This window comes from Hemibagrus wyckioides, linkage group LG25, assembly GCF_019097595.1.
Source record: "Hemibagrus wyckioides isolate EC202008001 linkage group LG25, SWU_Hwy_1.0, whole genome shotgun sequence".
In the NCBI taxonomy this organism is placed as follows: domain Eukaryota; kingdom Metazoa; phylum Chordata; class Actinopteri; order Siluriformes; family Bagridae; genus Hemibagrus; species Hemibagrus wyckioides.
The window spans coordinates 5453392-5470728 of NC_080734.1; the positions used below are offsets into that span (position 1 = coordinate 5453392).

At 43.1% G+C, this 17337-nt stretch overlaps 1 protein-coding gene across 2 annotated transcripts in view; it reads left to right on the forward strand.

Annotated features, from left to right (window-relative positions):
- dcbld1 (discoidin, CUB and LCCL domain containing 1) overlaps positions 1-14562 on the forward strand; it is a 32445-nt gene extending 17883 nt beyond the window's left edge. The window contains exons 6-14 of one of the 2 annotated variants that reach the window (XM_058379458.1): positions 408-448; positions 4461-4652; positions 7677-7789; positions 8065-8221; positions 8858-8965; positions 9051-9138; positions 10758-10807; positions 12010-12129; positions 12574-14562. In XM_058379458.1, coding sequence (XP_058235441.1) covers positions 408-448; positions 4461-4652; positions 7677-7789; positions 8065-8221; positions 8858-8965; positions 9051-9138; positions 10758-10807; positions 12010-12129; positions 12574-13160 — 1456 coding nt within the window. In that variant the 3' untranslated portion in view covers positions 13161-14562. The remainder of the gene's footprint in view (positions 1-407; positions 449-4460; positions 4653-7676; positions 7790-8064; positions 8222-8857; positions 8966-9050; positions 9139-10757; positions 10808-12009; positions 12130-12573) is intronic. The other variant, XM_058379457.1, reaches the window with a different exon arrangement.
- The last annotated feature ends 2775 nt before the right edge of the window (positions 14563-17337 follow it).

The following is a 17337-nucleotide window of genomic DNA, read 5'->3' on the forward strand; positions in this document are numbered from 1 at the left end:
TTATTCATGCTGCCTTTTTACGGCGAGGAAAACTCTTTTTCCACGTGCGAGGCTCGACTCCAGCGTTAACGCTAGGAATGATGAAAAGGAAATGGCAACCAGGACGCCTGTGAAAATGGCACCTTCTTAAGTGATAGCTGTGAGAGGTGCAATTTCCCGCCATGCGCCCTCTAATTAGCTCCAACACGACTCTGTCAGGCGGCTCGGTTTCACCGCAGACCCACGTGGGGGTTTGGGGGGGATTTCAGCGGGGGGTCTTTAGGAACAAAAGCCTCACTCGGTTTAGCAGTGATTTGGGACTGGGACAATAGAGGATCTGCTCTTTTCCCCCAGTGGGCGTTTCCCTCCATTCATCACTGTAATTTTAATCACTGACTGATCTTTCTTTTTCTCTCCTTCTCTTTCAGCGGCTCTTTGTCTGAAACTCTCTTCACATTCGTCACCAATGGTAAGTGATTTCGTTTTTTGTTCTATAAGCATGGATTTTTCTACTTTCTTTACATTTGATTATGACTGTAACAGCGATGATTATTTGCATGATCGAGGCTTGAAGCTTTTTTTTTTTTAGCATTCAAAGTCCACAACCCTCAAAGCCCCGCCCACAGGACACGCCTCCAACCTCTACACTTAGTGATTCATAAGAACATCATCAACAACAATAATCACTCCTCTTCTGTATTCCCTCTCTTCTGTATTTTTCTTTTCTCTTTTTTTGCCTTTTTTCTCACTTTTCAGTCTTTTCCTCTTCTCCCCTGTCTTTTTCCCTCTTTCAATCCTTTCGCCCTTTTTCCATCTTTTTCTTTTTCTGGTGTTCTTTCCTTGTTTTCCTCACTCTCCTTCCTGCCTTCCTTCCTTCCTTTCTCCCCTTTTTTCATGCTTTCTTTTTTGACTTCCTTCCTTCCTTCCTTCCTTCCTTCCTTCCTTCCTTTCTCCATCCCCCCTTCCTTTTTCCCCTCCCTTTTTTTCTTTCCCACTTCTTTGCAATTTTTTAACTTATTTAACTTTTTATAAAATTTATTGTGTTATGTAATTCCTGTAGCTGTCTCTCTTTTTTTTTCTTTACATGTTGCCATCAAATAGAAATATAATTGAGATGATCCTCAGGGAAACTTGTGTGTGTATGTGTTGGTGTGAGTGAAAGTTCTGCTTGTGGTTTCTCATGCCACTTTAGGAGGCGTGGGAACCTCTTATCTCCTGATTAGATTTATTTCTACCTGACAGTCTGGCAGCAGGAGGGTTTTATTTCATCAGAGTAGCTTGACTTGTGCTGGCACGCCTCAGGTGACTCTCTGTGCCAAGATCCACGCTAACAGACCAAACGGCAGCCTGCTGTCAACACTGAGCTCCAACGGCCACTTCACACACCTGCTCATTTCTGCCCCACAGCAGACAAACACTACTAGGAAGAGGTCACCGGATGGCTCCCACACACACACACACACACATGTGCCATAGCTGAAGTAGATCAGTGCCTTTTAAATCAATGTGCTTTTCTCTTAAATTAATTTATCTCACCACTCAAGAGCATGACAGACAACCCCCTCTCCTTAAAGCCAACCAAAACCTCATTACTGTCAATCCATCTCCAGCCACTTCAATCAGGATCAGCGTCCCGCCCCCCTTCCAAGCTTCCCCTCACACTCATACCATCAAACACTGATACACCAAAGAAGTGTCTTTCAGATGGGGAAATAAGACATTTCTTGTTTCTTTTCATGAGTCTGATATGTTAAGTACACATGACCCTTTTTAAGTACACACATGCTACTCTTTTTAAGAGCGCCCCCCCCCCTTCCTGTTGAGTCAGTAAGCACCGTAAATAAGTCACAGCCCACATGCATTTTATGTTGAGCACACTCCACACAGTCAGGAAAGCAGCACTAGTTCTTTTTGATGTTTTTTATATCCCTTTTTAATGCTTTTCTGTTGGGCAAAATGAGAACTGTTGTCAATGTAACTGCATGTAAAGGCCGTGTTACTCTTAAGATGACTGACTTAGGCTCTAAAAGAGCACTGTTTGAGGCTCTAAAAGCACCAACTAAGGCTCTATGAGGGCGCCGACTGAGGCTCTATGAGGGCGCCGACTGAGGCTCTATGAGGGCGCCGACTGAGGCTCTATGAGCGCGCCGACTGAGGCAATTTTATGAAAGCACCAACTGAGGCTCTATGAGCGCACCGACTGAGGCTCTATGAGCGCACCGACTGAGGCTTTTTTATGAAAGCACCGACAGGCTTTTTTATGAAAGCACCAACTGAGGCTCTATGAGTGCACCGACTGGGGCTCTGTGAGCGCACCGACTGGGGCTCTGTGAGCGCACCGACTGGGGCTCTATGAGCGCACCGACTGAGGCTTTTTTATGAAAGCACCGACAGGCTTTTTTATGAAAGCACCAACTGAGGCTCTATGAGTGCACCGACTGGGGCTCTGTGAGCGCACCGACTGGGGCTCTGTGAGCGCACCGACTGGGGCTCTATGAGCGCACCGACTGAGGCTTTTTTATGAAAGCACCGACTGAGGCTTTTTTATGAAAGCACCAACTGAGGCTCTGTGAGCGCACCGACTGGGGCTCTGTGAGCGCACCGACTGGGGCTCTGTGAGCGCACCGACTGGGGCTCTATGAGCGCGCCGACTGAGGCAATTTTATGAAAGCACCGACAGGCTTTTTTATGAAAGCATCAACTGAGGCTCTATGAGTGCACCGACTGGGGCTCTGTGAGCGCACCGACTGGGGCTCTATGAGCGCACCGACTGGGGCTCTGTGAGCGCACCGACTGGGGCTCTATGAGCGCACCGACTGGGGCTCTGTGAGCGCACCGACTGGGGCTCTGTGAGCGCACCGACTGAGGCTCTATGAGCGCACCGACTGAGGCTTTTTTATGAAAGCACCGACAGGCTTTTTTATGGAAGCACCAACTGAGGCTCTATGAGTGCACCGACTGGGGCTCTGTGAGCGCACCGACTGGGGCTCTGTGAGCGCACCGACTGGGGCTCTATGAGCGCACCGACTGAGGCTTTTTTATGAAAGCACCGACAGGCTTTTTTATGAAAGCACCAACTGAGGCTCTATGAGTGCACCGACTGGGGCTCTGTGAGCGCACCGACTGGGGCTCTGTGAGCGCACCGACTGGGGCTCTATGAGCGCACCGACTGAGGCTTTTTTATGAAAGCACCGACTGAGGCTTTTTTATGAAAGCACCAACTGAGGCTCTGTGAGCGCACCGACTGGGGCTCTGTGAGCGCACCGACTGGGGCTCTGTGAGCGCACCGACTGGGGCTCTATGAGCGCGCCGACTGAGGCAATTTTATGAAAGCACCGACTGAGGCTCTATGAGCGCACCGACTGAGGCTTTTTTATGAAAGCACCGACAGGCTTTTTTATGAAAGCATCAACTGAGGCTCTATGAGTGCACCGACTGGGGCTCTGTGAGCGCACCGACTGGGGCTCTGTGAGCGCACCGACTGGGGCTCTATGAGCGCACCGACTGAGGCTTTTTTATGAAAGCACCGACAGGCTTTTTTATGAAAGCACCAACTGAGGCTCTATGAGTGCACCGACTGGGGCTCTGTGAGCGCACCGACTGGGGCTCTGTGAGCGCACCGACTGGGGCTCTGTGAGCGCACCGACTGGGGCTCTATGAGCGCGCCGACTGAGGCAATTTTATGAAAGCACCGACTGAGGCTCTATGAGCGCACCGACTGAGGCTTTTTTATGAAAGCACCGACTGAGGCTTTTTTATGAAAGCACCGACTGAGGTTCTATAAGCACGGACTGAGCTGGCTGCCTGTCTCTGTTTTTTTATCGATCTTTGTCCAAATTAGTCTGTCTATCTGTTCACCTTTTCATCTGTGTATCTGTCTATCCCTTTTTCTGCCTCTCTGTCTCTAACATTTCTGTTTGTCTACTTGTCTGGACTTGTGTCTGTCTCTCTCTCTGCCTGTCCATTCTGTATCTTTCTGTAATTCAACTAGAATTACTGGGGTGGTTATTACTGCTGGCCAGTCAGCATACATCAGCATCCCAGTCCTCATACTATTGTTGCATTGTTGCAGTGACTCTATACACCATAACAGCTGGTGGTGTGCTATTTTCATACTTGATAGTAGACTGTTATGTTATGTGGGACGTAGCATGCACTCCAGATGCCTGATGCGGAACCGGTGCCAGATCCTGACTCATTTCTGCTGCTGTGGTCCGTCTTGCTCTCCGGATCTTCCTGATTCATCCTGCAATTTTTTCTGCACTCATGACTAAAGATTGACTTAAGAGTGACTAAAGGACACCCTAAAGATTTTCACATTCAATTAGCAGTTCATGTCCAATGTTTCAGTGTTCTCATCTGGATGCCTAAGAACTGCAGCTGTTATCATAAAGGCCGTCCTGTGAGCATCATCACTGTCACTTCTATTGATCTGTTGATTAAAACTGCTCGCTCTTTTCTTTCCTTTTCTCCCTCTACAGATTGTTCCAGACAGATGGTACTTCAGCCCATATCTGTTACCTCCTCATGGGAGAAGGATGTATTCGATGGGACTCGGAGCGACTGGTCTCCAGGCCTCGGCCGCTCTGTCCCCCCGACAGGAATCTCAGACATGGAGTCTGACAGTAAACGCTGGCTCCAGATCGACCTGGGAGAGAAGAAGAGGATCACAGGTTAGAGCATCATATTAACTTTTCATTACCTGTCGCACTAAAGACATGAATAATGGAGGATGTCATTCTCCAGGAAATTAACAAGTGTCCATCAGCCACAATGGAAAACATTCACATATGCTGACAGAATAAAATTCACCTGTAAATATTCATATCAAAGCTTAAATTTAATTGGTCAAATACACAAATACAGTGCTTATAAAGCTGAGGCATGTTTTATTTAGTGGATCCTTAGCTAGTTTAGCTATCTGATGTTTCCTAACTTCCTAACGAAAAAAAAGTGATGCTCAGTACAACTTTCTTGTTGTATTGAGGGAATAAACGGCACGTCCGCAATGAAGGATAAAAATCATTATTTATTTTTATATTTTTTTTTTTGCTAGATTACTTTAGAGTACAGACTGTTCTGCTGGAAGTGGTGTGGAGATTCTGTAACATCTACAAGAGCAGAACATGTGGCTAAAACATACGTTTGTCTGTATTTTTTAGTTCTAATGTAAGTACATCAGACTAGAGCTCAGGTATAAATCTCCGGCGGCTCAACCCTCACCATCAAAAAGCTCAGTGAAACCTCTTCCATTTCAGCTGATCAGTTTTCAACCTTTTTTCCCCTTCTCGTTCTGGAATAATTCCGATTAATAGGATTAGACCTCTCTATGCACACATCTGTCAGAGAGAGCGAGAGAGAGAGCGAGAGAGAGAGAGAAGGAAAGGGATCAGAGTCCAGGCTTCGGTCCAGAGACTGTTACAAGGGGTAATTATCCTTACAAAGGCTCTTTCTCGTGACCGTCGACGAAATATCCGATCTTGGTGCCCCAGAGCACATGAGAGTTCCCATGCTCCTCCGCCTTCCTCCCAGCTGATCACTGCAGCTTTATTCCTGGTGTTGTGTAAAAGCACTGAAAGCCCCTCTGTTTTATTTCATTTTTATTTCCCCGGCTTTTATTTCATTTACTTATTTATTTCAGCATGTGGGAGTTTATTTCCAACATGGCGACTCGGCTGAATCTGGCGTTCTCAGGACGAGAGAAAGCTCGCTTTGTGTTCTGCTCGGAAGCAGTGTGTTTTTTTTTTATGTGATGTTTGTGACTCGACTCCACAGAGAGAGGAAGCTCTGTTATCTTAGCAGCGCTGGTATAACATGATGAGACGGAGTGTCACTGAAGAATACTGCTCTTTATTTAGAGAAGGTCAGCGGCCTCTGGTGTTCGCCCGGCCTCAGCTTTATCCTCAACAGTGTAAACAAGAGAGAGGAGATGATTTAGGGTGCAGTTCGACTTGGCTGTGGTGGTGGTGTTTTTTTTTCTTTTTTATATTTAAAGCACAAATGCCATATGATAACGTATCTGTTGTTTCCAAAAGAAAGCTTCATGTAAGAGCTTTATCCAAGAGATCTGAACAGGGACGTGTGGGCAGAGCTAATAAAAGTGCACACCACTGATGGGTCACTTGATCATCCAGCTCTTTCCTCTAGGGAGTCCTTTTCTAATCAGAAAGCTTTCGGCAGGAAGTCTGTAATGGACTCAGAAACTTCACTGTCCTGTTAGTTCCTCAAGAGCTCTTGGTTGCTGTTGTAGAAAGGACAGTATCCAAAGTTATATTATTTACTGTTTACGGTGTCATCTAAACGAGGATGAGGTTCCATTTTGAATCTGGTTCCTCTCAAGGTATCTTCCTCAAATCATATAAGGGTTTTTTTTCCTCGCCACAGGCTTGCTCACTAGGGATGATTTTGTCTAAACTTCTAGGACTTTTGTTTTTTTTTGTTTCTTATGTTCTGTAAAGCTGCTTTGAGACAATGTTCATTGTTAAAAGCGCTATACAAATAAATTGAATTGAATTGAATAGATCGTTGGTTGCAGCTAATCGTGTGGGTTAACATGGTACAAGGTTAGCGACATTATCTAAAAAATGTTCCTAGATGTTCATAATATGATGTATTACCTACATATTCAAGACATTTTATTAGACGACTCGTCTTCCTGAGTGTCATCAGGTACTTTGTATATTTGTTTTTCCCCTCATGCATCATCAACACCTGGTAGCTCCGCCCCTTTTTCACTACGTAAGCAAAGCTGCGAGTGCTGGATACATGAACTCGACACTTGTGGATTTATTTATTTATTTATTTATTCTTTTAATAATAATGAATATATGCATCAACAATACTTTCACGTGGCTCACCCAACAAAATAATGTAGAATAATCCAGAAGTGTGTGATTTCAGTAACCACTAGTTTACAAAACAACCAGTTGGCATGCTTATTTATAGCCATAAACTAATCACTAGTTAGTAGGGATTAAGTTATTATTTATTAAATTATTATGTTATTATTTGTAGTTGCTGTCATTGAGTCATGATAGTTGCGTGTCGAAACTTTATTAATATTACTTCTATTCCAAGATATTGTCCCTACATTGGATCCAACATAAGATGGCTGTAGAATGTCCAGTAAAATGTTATGAGGATATTGTAGTTGTATTGCACTAAGGAAAAATGTACTGTATAAAGGAAAGTTTATTTAAATGCAAATTCCAGACCTTCTCCTCCTGTTTGATAGATTTATTTTTTTTAAAACCACCTAATCACCAAATTAGTAGGTTTCATGTCTGATGGCTGAACACGCAAGCTTCTCGGGTTGTGACGAGTGAAACATGAGGTAATGACAGGTCTCTGGTTCGACACTCGGGCACCGGGACGAGACGTCTCGGCTGTACGACAGCAACAGGAAGTCACTCCAGGTTCTGTCGTAGTCATGCAGCCGGGTTTATTACACCGTGCTCTTGGTGGGGATAGCAGTAATCTGTGTAACAACATGTGATCAGTGAGGGATTAGCGTTTGTCAGGACGTACGTGTTCAGAATTTATGCCGTAATGCAGATAATGTGTTTTTCTCTTTCACTTCCTGAGTCATGACAGATTTATCAAGCTTTTATCATTCACAAACCGAAAGTTTTTTGGAGATGTGCAGAATACACTTGCAGTTGGTTCTTCTTCTAAAGAAACTTGTTCTTTATCTTTAGGAATTTTAACCAAAGGTTCAGAGTTCGGTGACTTTGTGAAAAGCTACAAGATCCTGTATAAGGAGAAGAGCCGCTGGCGCACGTACACTCGGTACAACAGCTCCGAGGATATGGTGAGACGATGAAGTGAACCGGATAATAATGTGACCGATTTTATTCAACTGTACACACATTTACAATTATATACAATGCGACATGCAGTGAAACACTTTTCATATAATATTAATAGACTATGATTACAATTGCAATAAAAATAGAAATTGTCTGTGTAGAAGAAGAGGGGCGATTTATGTAGACAGTATGTAGTATATAAATGCAGGCGCAGGATAACTGAACAATGACGATGAAGTGGAAAGCGTTAACTGTGATATTTGTTATTTATTTGCAGATATTCGAAGGGAATACGGACAACCTCTATCAGACACGCAACACTTTCCGTCCCTCATTTACCGCACGTAACGTCCGCGTCGTCCCTCTGCAGTGGCATCGGAAGATCGGCCTGAACGCGGAGCTCCTGGGCTGCTCGTACGTCAGATATCTTCCAGGTGAGTGTGTTTGAAACCGTCTGTTATGTTAGCATGTTAGGAGTACGCTAGTCTCAAGTAGCCAGGTTTTCAGACTGACGGCAGAGGATGTGGACTCCGTAACAGCTTTTATTGATCAAGGACCGCCCAATAGGGAGTCTGACTGACATGTAAATGAACCAATCACAGAGCGTTTTGTTCAGCGTCATGTTTAGTGTCGCGTCTCTACAAAATCAGACCACGGATCATTCATTTAAGAAAGTCATTTAAATGAATGATTCTGTACCGTGAGCTAGCTGATCCTCATCGTCGCTGTTCCAGTCATAAACTTTCTTCTTTCTTCTATGAGGGAAGTAGAGCAAAAAAATCCACACGCGTCTCCTGGAAATCCTGTAGAATCCAACCATCAGATGACGACTGTAAAACTGCTGAAGTGTTTCCAATGTTGTGTGCCGTATCGCTTCAGACATTCAGCCAAGAGTTTGTGAGCATGACGTGTGAGGCTGATGGTTACACAAAAACATCTGAGCTTCAAGACGCAGTAGAATCAAATGAAATTGTCAAACTTTTTCATTTTCTTTAAAAAAGAGGATGAAATGATGTGGAGAAACACCAACAAACCAGATCTAACTTTTCATCCTGTTTTATCCACACTAGTGTTCCCCGTAGTCAATGTGACATCTCTGGTCACGCAGGAGGTTTTGTCCAGCAGACCCAAACCGGACAGAGAGGATATCCCAGAGCACCTGCCTCAGTCCGATCTAGGTACAGCTTCATCTCCATCTCTTGCTTTATATACGTTAAGGCAAATGTTAAATTCTCCTTCCTCTTTTTTTTCCTCCATCCACAGTGAAGCTGATCATCATCGTGGTGGCAGCCGTGGGCTGTGTGGCCGTGTTACTGGTGTCCGTGATCTGTGCCTTTAAAGTGCTGCAGAAGTGAGTGTGTGTTTGTTTGTTTGTTGAACTGAAACACCAAACTCTCTTGGTTGCAGAAACTGTAAATCCAACCCGAAGAGAAATTAAACCAAACTCTGACACTAGAGGTGTGTTTCAAATCTCACACTTGTGCACTGTTCTACTCCATTGTGTAGTATAAATAGTGTTTACACTGAAAATTCCAACACCAAGAAGAAGTAGTGCACTTCGTGTACCAGGATGATGCACTTATTCAACCAAACAACAAAGTGTAGAATGTTTTGTTTAACGCTCGAAGCTTTTGCTTAGGTAGTAGAAAAGGGGCGGGGCTAATAGGCGCTTATCCTTTTTTTTTTGGACACTATGGTAGACAAGATGTCTTAAAAACACTGTTAATGTTCCATCTGAGACGATCCGACCCTTCTTAGATTCATACACTATACGCTAGAGTGTGTAGTGTGTAGTATGTCATTTGGGACACGGCTGATGCGTGTTATAGTGAGTTTACACACAGCTTTACATGAGAGAAGAGATTTTTTTTTTTCTTCTTTCTTGTTCCAATTCATGTCAGTAAAAGCCCGGAAATTGTGCCTTTTAAAAATGGCGGTGCCGTCAGTTGGTCCACTGATGTGTCAACTTTTGTGAGACTTTGTTGTGAGACACAGGAGCTCTGAGATGATTAATGCCCTGAGTTTATCTCCACTTACATTCTGTTGCTTATAGGACAAGTTCTATTGAACTGATTTGTGTGATATGTGTGATGTGTGTGTGTGTGTGTTTGTTGTCTGCTCTGATAAGCATATGGGCCGCTGATGTACATGACTGAGCAACTGACCAACGGTATTATCATCCTCCGGATCACACATCTTGTATAGCAACCTATGGAAGAGAAAAGGAAGGGAAGAGGGAGGAGAAGAAAAGGAGGGAGGGAGGGAGGGTCGAAGGTCAGAGTCAGGAGATTGGCCGGCTGTGTCAGACTAGGGATGGAGGGATTTGGGGGAAGGATGAAAAAGCGGTGGAGGAGTACAGCAGGGACAATAACCTGAGAGCTGGAGATCCCAAGGGAAAGACACTGCTCACGTTAATCTCTCTCTCTCTCTCTCTCTCTCTCTCTCTCTCTCTCTCATTCATTGTGTCTTTCTCGCCAACTCTTATTCTTTCTTTGTCACTCTCTCACACATTCTTACTCTCACTCTCTCTCTCTCTCACATACTCTCTCTCTTTCTCTCTTTCTGTCTCCGTCTCTCTCTCTCATTCTCTGTCTCTCTCTCACTCACTCGCTCTCTCTCACTCTCTCTAAGAAGAAAAGAGAAACTGTTTTTCCTGCATTCATTTGATGTATTAGATGTAATCAACTATTTATGTTTAAAATAAATATTTTATGTGGAGATATTTATTTATTTATTTATTTTAAAATTATTTATTTATTATATTATTTTTTATTTATTCTTTTTTTTCTTTTATTATTCTTTTATTTATTTATTTTTATACATTTCTAAGTGTATTTTTAGTATTTCGGTGTTAATTTGTACAGAAAGATGCTTTGGTACGTTTGTATTACGTAATTTTTATGTAACGTAATAAAGTTCCTTTCATCTCTCTCTCTCTCTCTCTCTCTCTCTCTCTCTCTGTCTCTCCAGGAAGAAGAGCAAAGAGAACATGTACAACTCTGCAGATCTTCCACAGACAGGCGAGTGCATCAACACACCACTGAAATTTTAAGTTTTTGGCCAAAATCCATTTTCGCCTTATAATAATCTCTCTCTCGCTCATATCAAATCCAGATCCGTTTTTAAACTCCGAATAAAAGTCAAAGCGCGAGTGTCTGAGATGAAGAGCTCACACTTTAGTCGCTTTTCGGGTTTATTTTGGTACAAAATGTCTAAGAGCTTTTGATTTGCGCACAAGGCTGTTCTTCACACTACCTCACACACAGCTGGAAACACACTTGAAGGCTCTTGACATTTCATGCCCCAGAAGGAAACCCTGCTGAAGCAGCAGCAGCAGCAGCGATCTGTCTCTCTATAAACACAGAGTGTGGAAAATACTCACACCACCGTGCTGCATCTCATTAACAGAAAGACCGACACGAGTCGTACTGTTACCTCTAAACTCGAGGCGCTTGTTTTAATTATTTCATAAATCACTTCAGGGTTGAATTTGGAAACAGAGTGAATCACTGGTGCTGTTTGTTCCTCTGAAAGGACATAAATCATATGGTGTGTCACTTGTTTTCATTAAATATTTAATATTAAGTAGCGCACTATCAGGAGTAATATGATTGTTAGCAACACGTGTCCAGCCAATCAGACGGCACGATTTCGTGCACAGGTTTTATCTTCATCGCATTTTTACCTCATTGATTTTTTTCCAAGCTTGTTATGATTAAAAACCATCCATTGATTTTTAAAGCAGTTTGGTTGTCGCTATGAGCCGGCTAACCAAACAGCCGTTTACACAAAGGAACAACCTTAATCCCGAGCACTTCCTCCATATTCATCTGAACAATCGTGCCATCTCTCAGGCTGGTGGGAAAATAAACTCATGTTTTATTGATTCCTGTTTGAACAGGTTCCTGCTTTCTGACTACACTTTTAAAAATACCCCAAGGCTTGTTTCGAGTTAAATAAAAACAGGATTACGCAAACCTCTTGGAGTCCAGGATCTTCGGGTGCTGAAGGACATGATGATTCTGTAAAAATTTTAGCCAAGAAGTTCACATTCTGGTCACTTTCTCTAAATTTAGTCTTATTTTCCTGTTTTGTGATCTTTTTTTACTCATCTTCTCTTTTCTCCTTGAGATAGAAATGATGTGTGATTGAAGGCTTTGTGGTTCTGTTCCTTTTATTACGTCCCTCTGACTGCTTCCTGTGTTCTCTTTTGTACCTCCAGGTTGCTGGAAGCAGGTGAAACATCCGTCTGCTAGGCAGCAGTCCACCGAATTCACCTTCAGCTACAGCTCAGAGAAAGACCACATGCCCAAAATGGACCTGGTCACCAGTGACATGGCAGGTCAGTCACCAGTCTCACTGCCACCGTTTCACACTGAATTTTACATTATTTAAAGGCAAAAACATTCACCTATGAATGTTTAGGGTAGTTGTATGTCAGCAGTTTCGATTTCCAATATGATCTTATAAGGAGTCAGACTATCTAATCTCACTTGATCTGTTATTCTGATTTCACTTGAATCTTTTTCATCTCACTCTGATCTCTTTAATCTCTGTCTGATCTCTATCTAAACTCTCACATCTGACATTCATCTCTGATTAATCTGTCTGATCCCTCTCATCTCAATGTGGTCTCTTATTTTGATCGCTATCTGATCTCTTATCTGACTTTGATCTCTCTATTTAATTTGTCCGATCCCTCATATGACTCTCTCTTTAATCACTGGCCGATCTCACACCGATCTCTCTCGTTTAACTCTGATCTCCCTGTCTGATCTCCTCTCAGACTACCAGCAGCCGCTGATGCTTGGCGTCGGAACGGTGTCCAGGAAAGGTTCCACCTTTAGGCCCATGGACACAGACAGTTCCAAGGACAACACCAACGAGGCCACGTCTCATTACGACTACCTGCACACGGCCAATCAATACGCTCTCCCACTGACCAATCAGGAGCCGGAGTACGCCACGCCCATCATCGAGCGCCACACCTTCCGGAAGGATGCCTTCGTTCCGGATCCCAGCTACAGCGTCCCCGGGGTTGTCCTCAGCAAGAGTTCCTCATTTAAAAACACAGACAACAGCAAATACAGAAAGGTGGTAGGAGGAAACGCGTCCGGGGGTTACCAGACACCCCAGACCAAACGGGACGGACCAAACCACTCAGAGGGGGCCAAACCTGGCAGATCGAACCATTCTGAAGAAGTTTACGACAGCCCTACGGGCAGGAATCCTACAATTCTTCAGAACGGAGGCTGTGCGGAGTATCAGAGACCTCAGGCGAAGGGTTACTCGGCACCTCGAGACTACGTCCGGCTCAATGCCGCCGTCACACAAAGACCGGACCCTGAGGGCTGCAGCCTGAGTGGAACCTGAACACGCGTGAACTTATAGACCTGTTTCATGTGACCTCATTAATAAAAACACCTCCAGGACCTTCTCATAACTTATTTTTATACCAGAGTGATACGGATTTGTTTTATATATATGCTGAGAAAGATGGACGCGAGGAATCGTCTATGCTGTGTGCTGTTTTTTTTTTTAACTGCTGTGCAAATTGGATTTATTTTGTCTTAAGAGTTTTATTGGTTTTATTTTTTAAGGAACAGGGTTTGTTGATGCTTTCGCCCTTTCTCTCTCTCTCTCTCTCTCTCTCTCTCTCAGCGACCTGAAAATGTGTTTAACATAGAAAATCCATTTTGAAGTTGACCTCTATGCATTTTGTGATACAACATGATCCGCCATCTCCATTTCCTGAGCTACTTCTCTGTAGCTTCATAGGAAGCTCTGATGCAGCTCGAAGAGTCAAACTGATCCCGACAGGATGGGTCTCTTCTCACCGTTTGATTCACTGACTTCCTGTTTCAAGGAGACACTTCCTCTGTTCCCCTGAGCCATGTGCAGTGGTACTGTCATGTCAGTGTAACGTTTTATCGCGTGTACATATTCCCTGTACAGATTTTGAAATGTATATGGTGGAAATAGGATGGAAAGAAGACAGGCGTGGCTTATTTAAAGCACCCACAAAGCTGCTGCTGGCGTGTATTAATGCTGCTGCATTAAAGAGACATTAAAGAGACGTGGATGTGTGGTCTTTTTCCGGCATGCAATACTGAGCGAGTGAGTAAGAATGTCTGACATTGTTGAGATGTTCCTGCGTGGTTCCTGTGTGAAGAGTTCAGCACCGAGACTCCCACCACTGCTCTTCAGCTGTGAGCATAGTCGAGAATGCAGCCTCAGCAGTTGACCTGGCTGTCTCAGGCTGTCTTAGCACTGTGAGAATGTGTGTGTGTGTGTGTGTGTGTGTGTGCCAGCAGCAGCCGTGGTCCGTGAGAGCGACATGCTGGAAACCTCCTACATTCCACACACACGTCTGTAAAACAGAAGCACTGATCTACTCACACTTCCTAAACACACAGGATATGCATTATGAGTTGGGATAAAAACAGAACACACACACACACACTCTTTCTTCCTGCACTTCTGGTGAAAGCTTGACAAACAGCACACACACACTTGTGGAGTGTGTGTGTGTGTGTGTGTTGGAATGTGGCAGTGTTGCATCAGTCATGAACAGCAGCTGACCTCCACTGACACCGCTGTTCAAGCCCACTATTAAACTCCCATTTAGCCGATACATACAGTTAAGTGCAAAAGTTTACACCCCCTCCCCTTGGTTTCTGAATGAACACAAAATGTATTTATTTATTTATTTTAATTTTTTTTTTTAATACAGCTTATATACGAAACAATACAGAAAATAATTTGTAACGCTTGTACCCCCCCACCCCACCCACCCAACTGACAGGCTGTAGTTCTATGTACGATGATATAAAATAAACATATTTACTTTTCCGTGTCTTGTTTAAAAGAAGAACATCCGGGGAAAAAATACGACTAATAAATAAATAAATCTGGAAAAAGTTCAGATATTTTTTTAATCTTAAAAGAAGTATTTTCTTTAATTTTTTTTAATTCATTCATTCATTTTCATTAATACAGATCGAACTTAACTTGCCCTACATTTATTATTGTAGGGGGGTGCGCAAACTTTTGCACACAACAGCATATATCGTTCATGGTGGTGGAACCTGTCCAATAAAATCATCAAACTCTTACTATTCATCACTATGTAACTAAAAAAGTGTATACTAACATGAACTTCTGGTTATGGTTAACAGTAGGTACGCTTCATGACACTGCTATCATGTTGTTGATTATTTTTCTACACCAGCACAACCCCTAAGTGTTTATCTATTTATCTGTGCACAGTGTTATCTAGTCTGTTGACCAGGCTCAGTTTCTGACCACAATAACATTATCAGGCTGTCAGTTTTCTCATCACCTCAGCAATGATGATGTGCCTAGTGCTGGAGCTTATTCTCTCTATAGAAAGAGCAGAAATGGAACTGTAAACAAACTGAACTCTTCATGCACCACATCATAATATAACAGGTTTATCATTAAGGCCAAGGCCTAGCTAGATGATGAGTGATTTGATTCCTAGGGCAGACTGTGTGTGTGGGGGGGGTGTGTGTGTGTGTGTGTGTGTGGGAGGTCTAAGCTCTTCACACCAGGGTGCGGGTTACGTTCTCCACACAGTGTCCCTGCTCGTTCTGTTTTCGTCTCCTGGCTCACACCGACATGTGAACACGCCATGTGCAGCAAAGCAACATGAAAGCATGCAAGAAAGTTCTTCTCTCATCTCCAGAGCTCTGGGCCTCCTTCACCAAAAATTCCATACGTGTCTCTTCATGCAGAACGTGTCTCTCCACTGCAGCGGAGGTGTGTGTGGAGGGTGGATCTGCTGGTTGTCTCTCTCTCTCTCTCTCTCACTTTCTCTATTTCTCTTTCTCTGTCTTTCTCTTTCTCTCTCTCTCTCTGTCTTTCTCTCTCTCTCTTTCTCTGTCTTTCTCTTTCTCTCTCTCTGTCTTTCTCTCTCTCTCTGTCTTTCTCTTTCTCTCTCTGTCTTTCTTTCTCTCTCTCTCTCTCTCTCTTTCTCTCCCTCTCTCTCTCTTACATAACATGTTAATAGTGGATGCTGTAGCAGTTGTATTCGCGCTTACACAAGCACTCACAGGCGTATTTCAGTATCACAGCGCCCCCTGGTGTCTCATTTCAATGACGTTATTTCTATCACTTCTAATGATTAATATATAATACAATAATCACTTAATGCTGCAGGGTTTTTCTTAAGGCACTTGTTGAACTCCACCAATAAACTATTAATAAACTCATTTTTGTAGGAAGCCTTAACTGACTTTTAAGTTTGCATATGAAATAAATCTGTATTATTCTTACTTTTAGTCGTATTGATATTTTTTTTTAGAAGGATTTGGCAGATGCCCTTATCCAGAGTGGCATCTTACAATTTGCATCATTTTATGCAACTGAGGGTTAAGGGCCTTGCTCAGGGGCCCATTAGTGGCAGCTTGGTGGATCTGGGAATCAAACTCACAACCTTCCAATCCAGCAAGTAATCCAGCGCCTTAACCACTACGCTACTACAGCCCCCATATAAAATATCCAAAAACCTTCAGGGGAGCAAAAGGAAGCTACTGTGTTTTTGAGATTTAAGATTCTTACTCTTACTCTTTCTCTCTCTCTTACTCTGTTACTCTTTCTCTCTCTCTCTTCCCAGACTCTGGAAAATGTTTTGAGGGACTTTGCTTCCCTAAACCGTATTTTCTCAAGACCATCTCCGCAAGCCATTTCTGATAACATGGGGAGGGAGTAGATTTCCATTCCCTTAATATAATTCTTATTATATGACCAGCATTAAGGCTAACTGCAACCCGCAACACTGCCTTAAAGGTCTCCCATAGAATGGAGTCAGACACTTCACCTTTATCATTAAATTCAAGAAACTGCTTGATGTGAGATGAAATGTACGTCTGAAATTGTTCATGCAATAATAAGCAAGGGTTCAAACACCAGTTATACTTAATATGAGATACAGACAACTTAAACCCCATAGTAAGCGGGCTGTGGTCAGGAATTATGATATTATTATACTTAGTTTGAATTACATTTGGGATAAGTTTAGAGTCAACAAGAAAATAGTCGATTCTAGTGTATGATTTGTGTACAAATGAAAAAAAGGAGTAATCTCTATCGGATGGGTGTTGCAATCTCCAAATGTCGACTAAATTGAAAGACTTGCATAAATGGTTTATGGTATTAGCTGAGCACAAAATATGAGAAACATGTATAGAGGAGCGGTCTAAATAAGCATCCAGATAACAGTTAAACTCGCCACCAATTATGAAGTTAGTAGAACTGGGGTCTGGAAGAAAGTCAAAAACATTTCGAAAGAAGTTAGGATCATCAGAATTTGGACCATATATATTTACACATGTAATAGGAAATGAATTTATATGACCTGACACTATAATGTATCTTCCGGAAGGATCAGTGGTGACATTAGACAAACGAAATGGGATAGAGTTTCGAAATAAAATGGCAACGCCCCTAGCTTTTGAGGAAAAAGAGGACTGATATACTTGTGATATCCAGTTAGATCTAAGGCGTCTCTGCCCTGTCGGTTTAATAC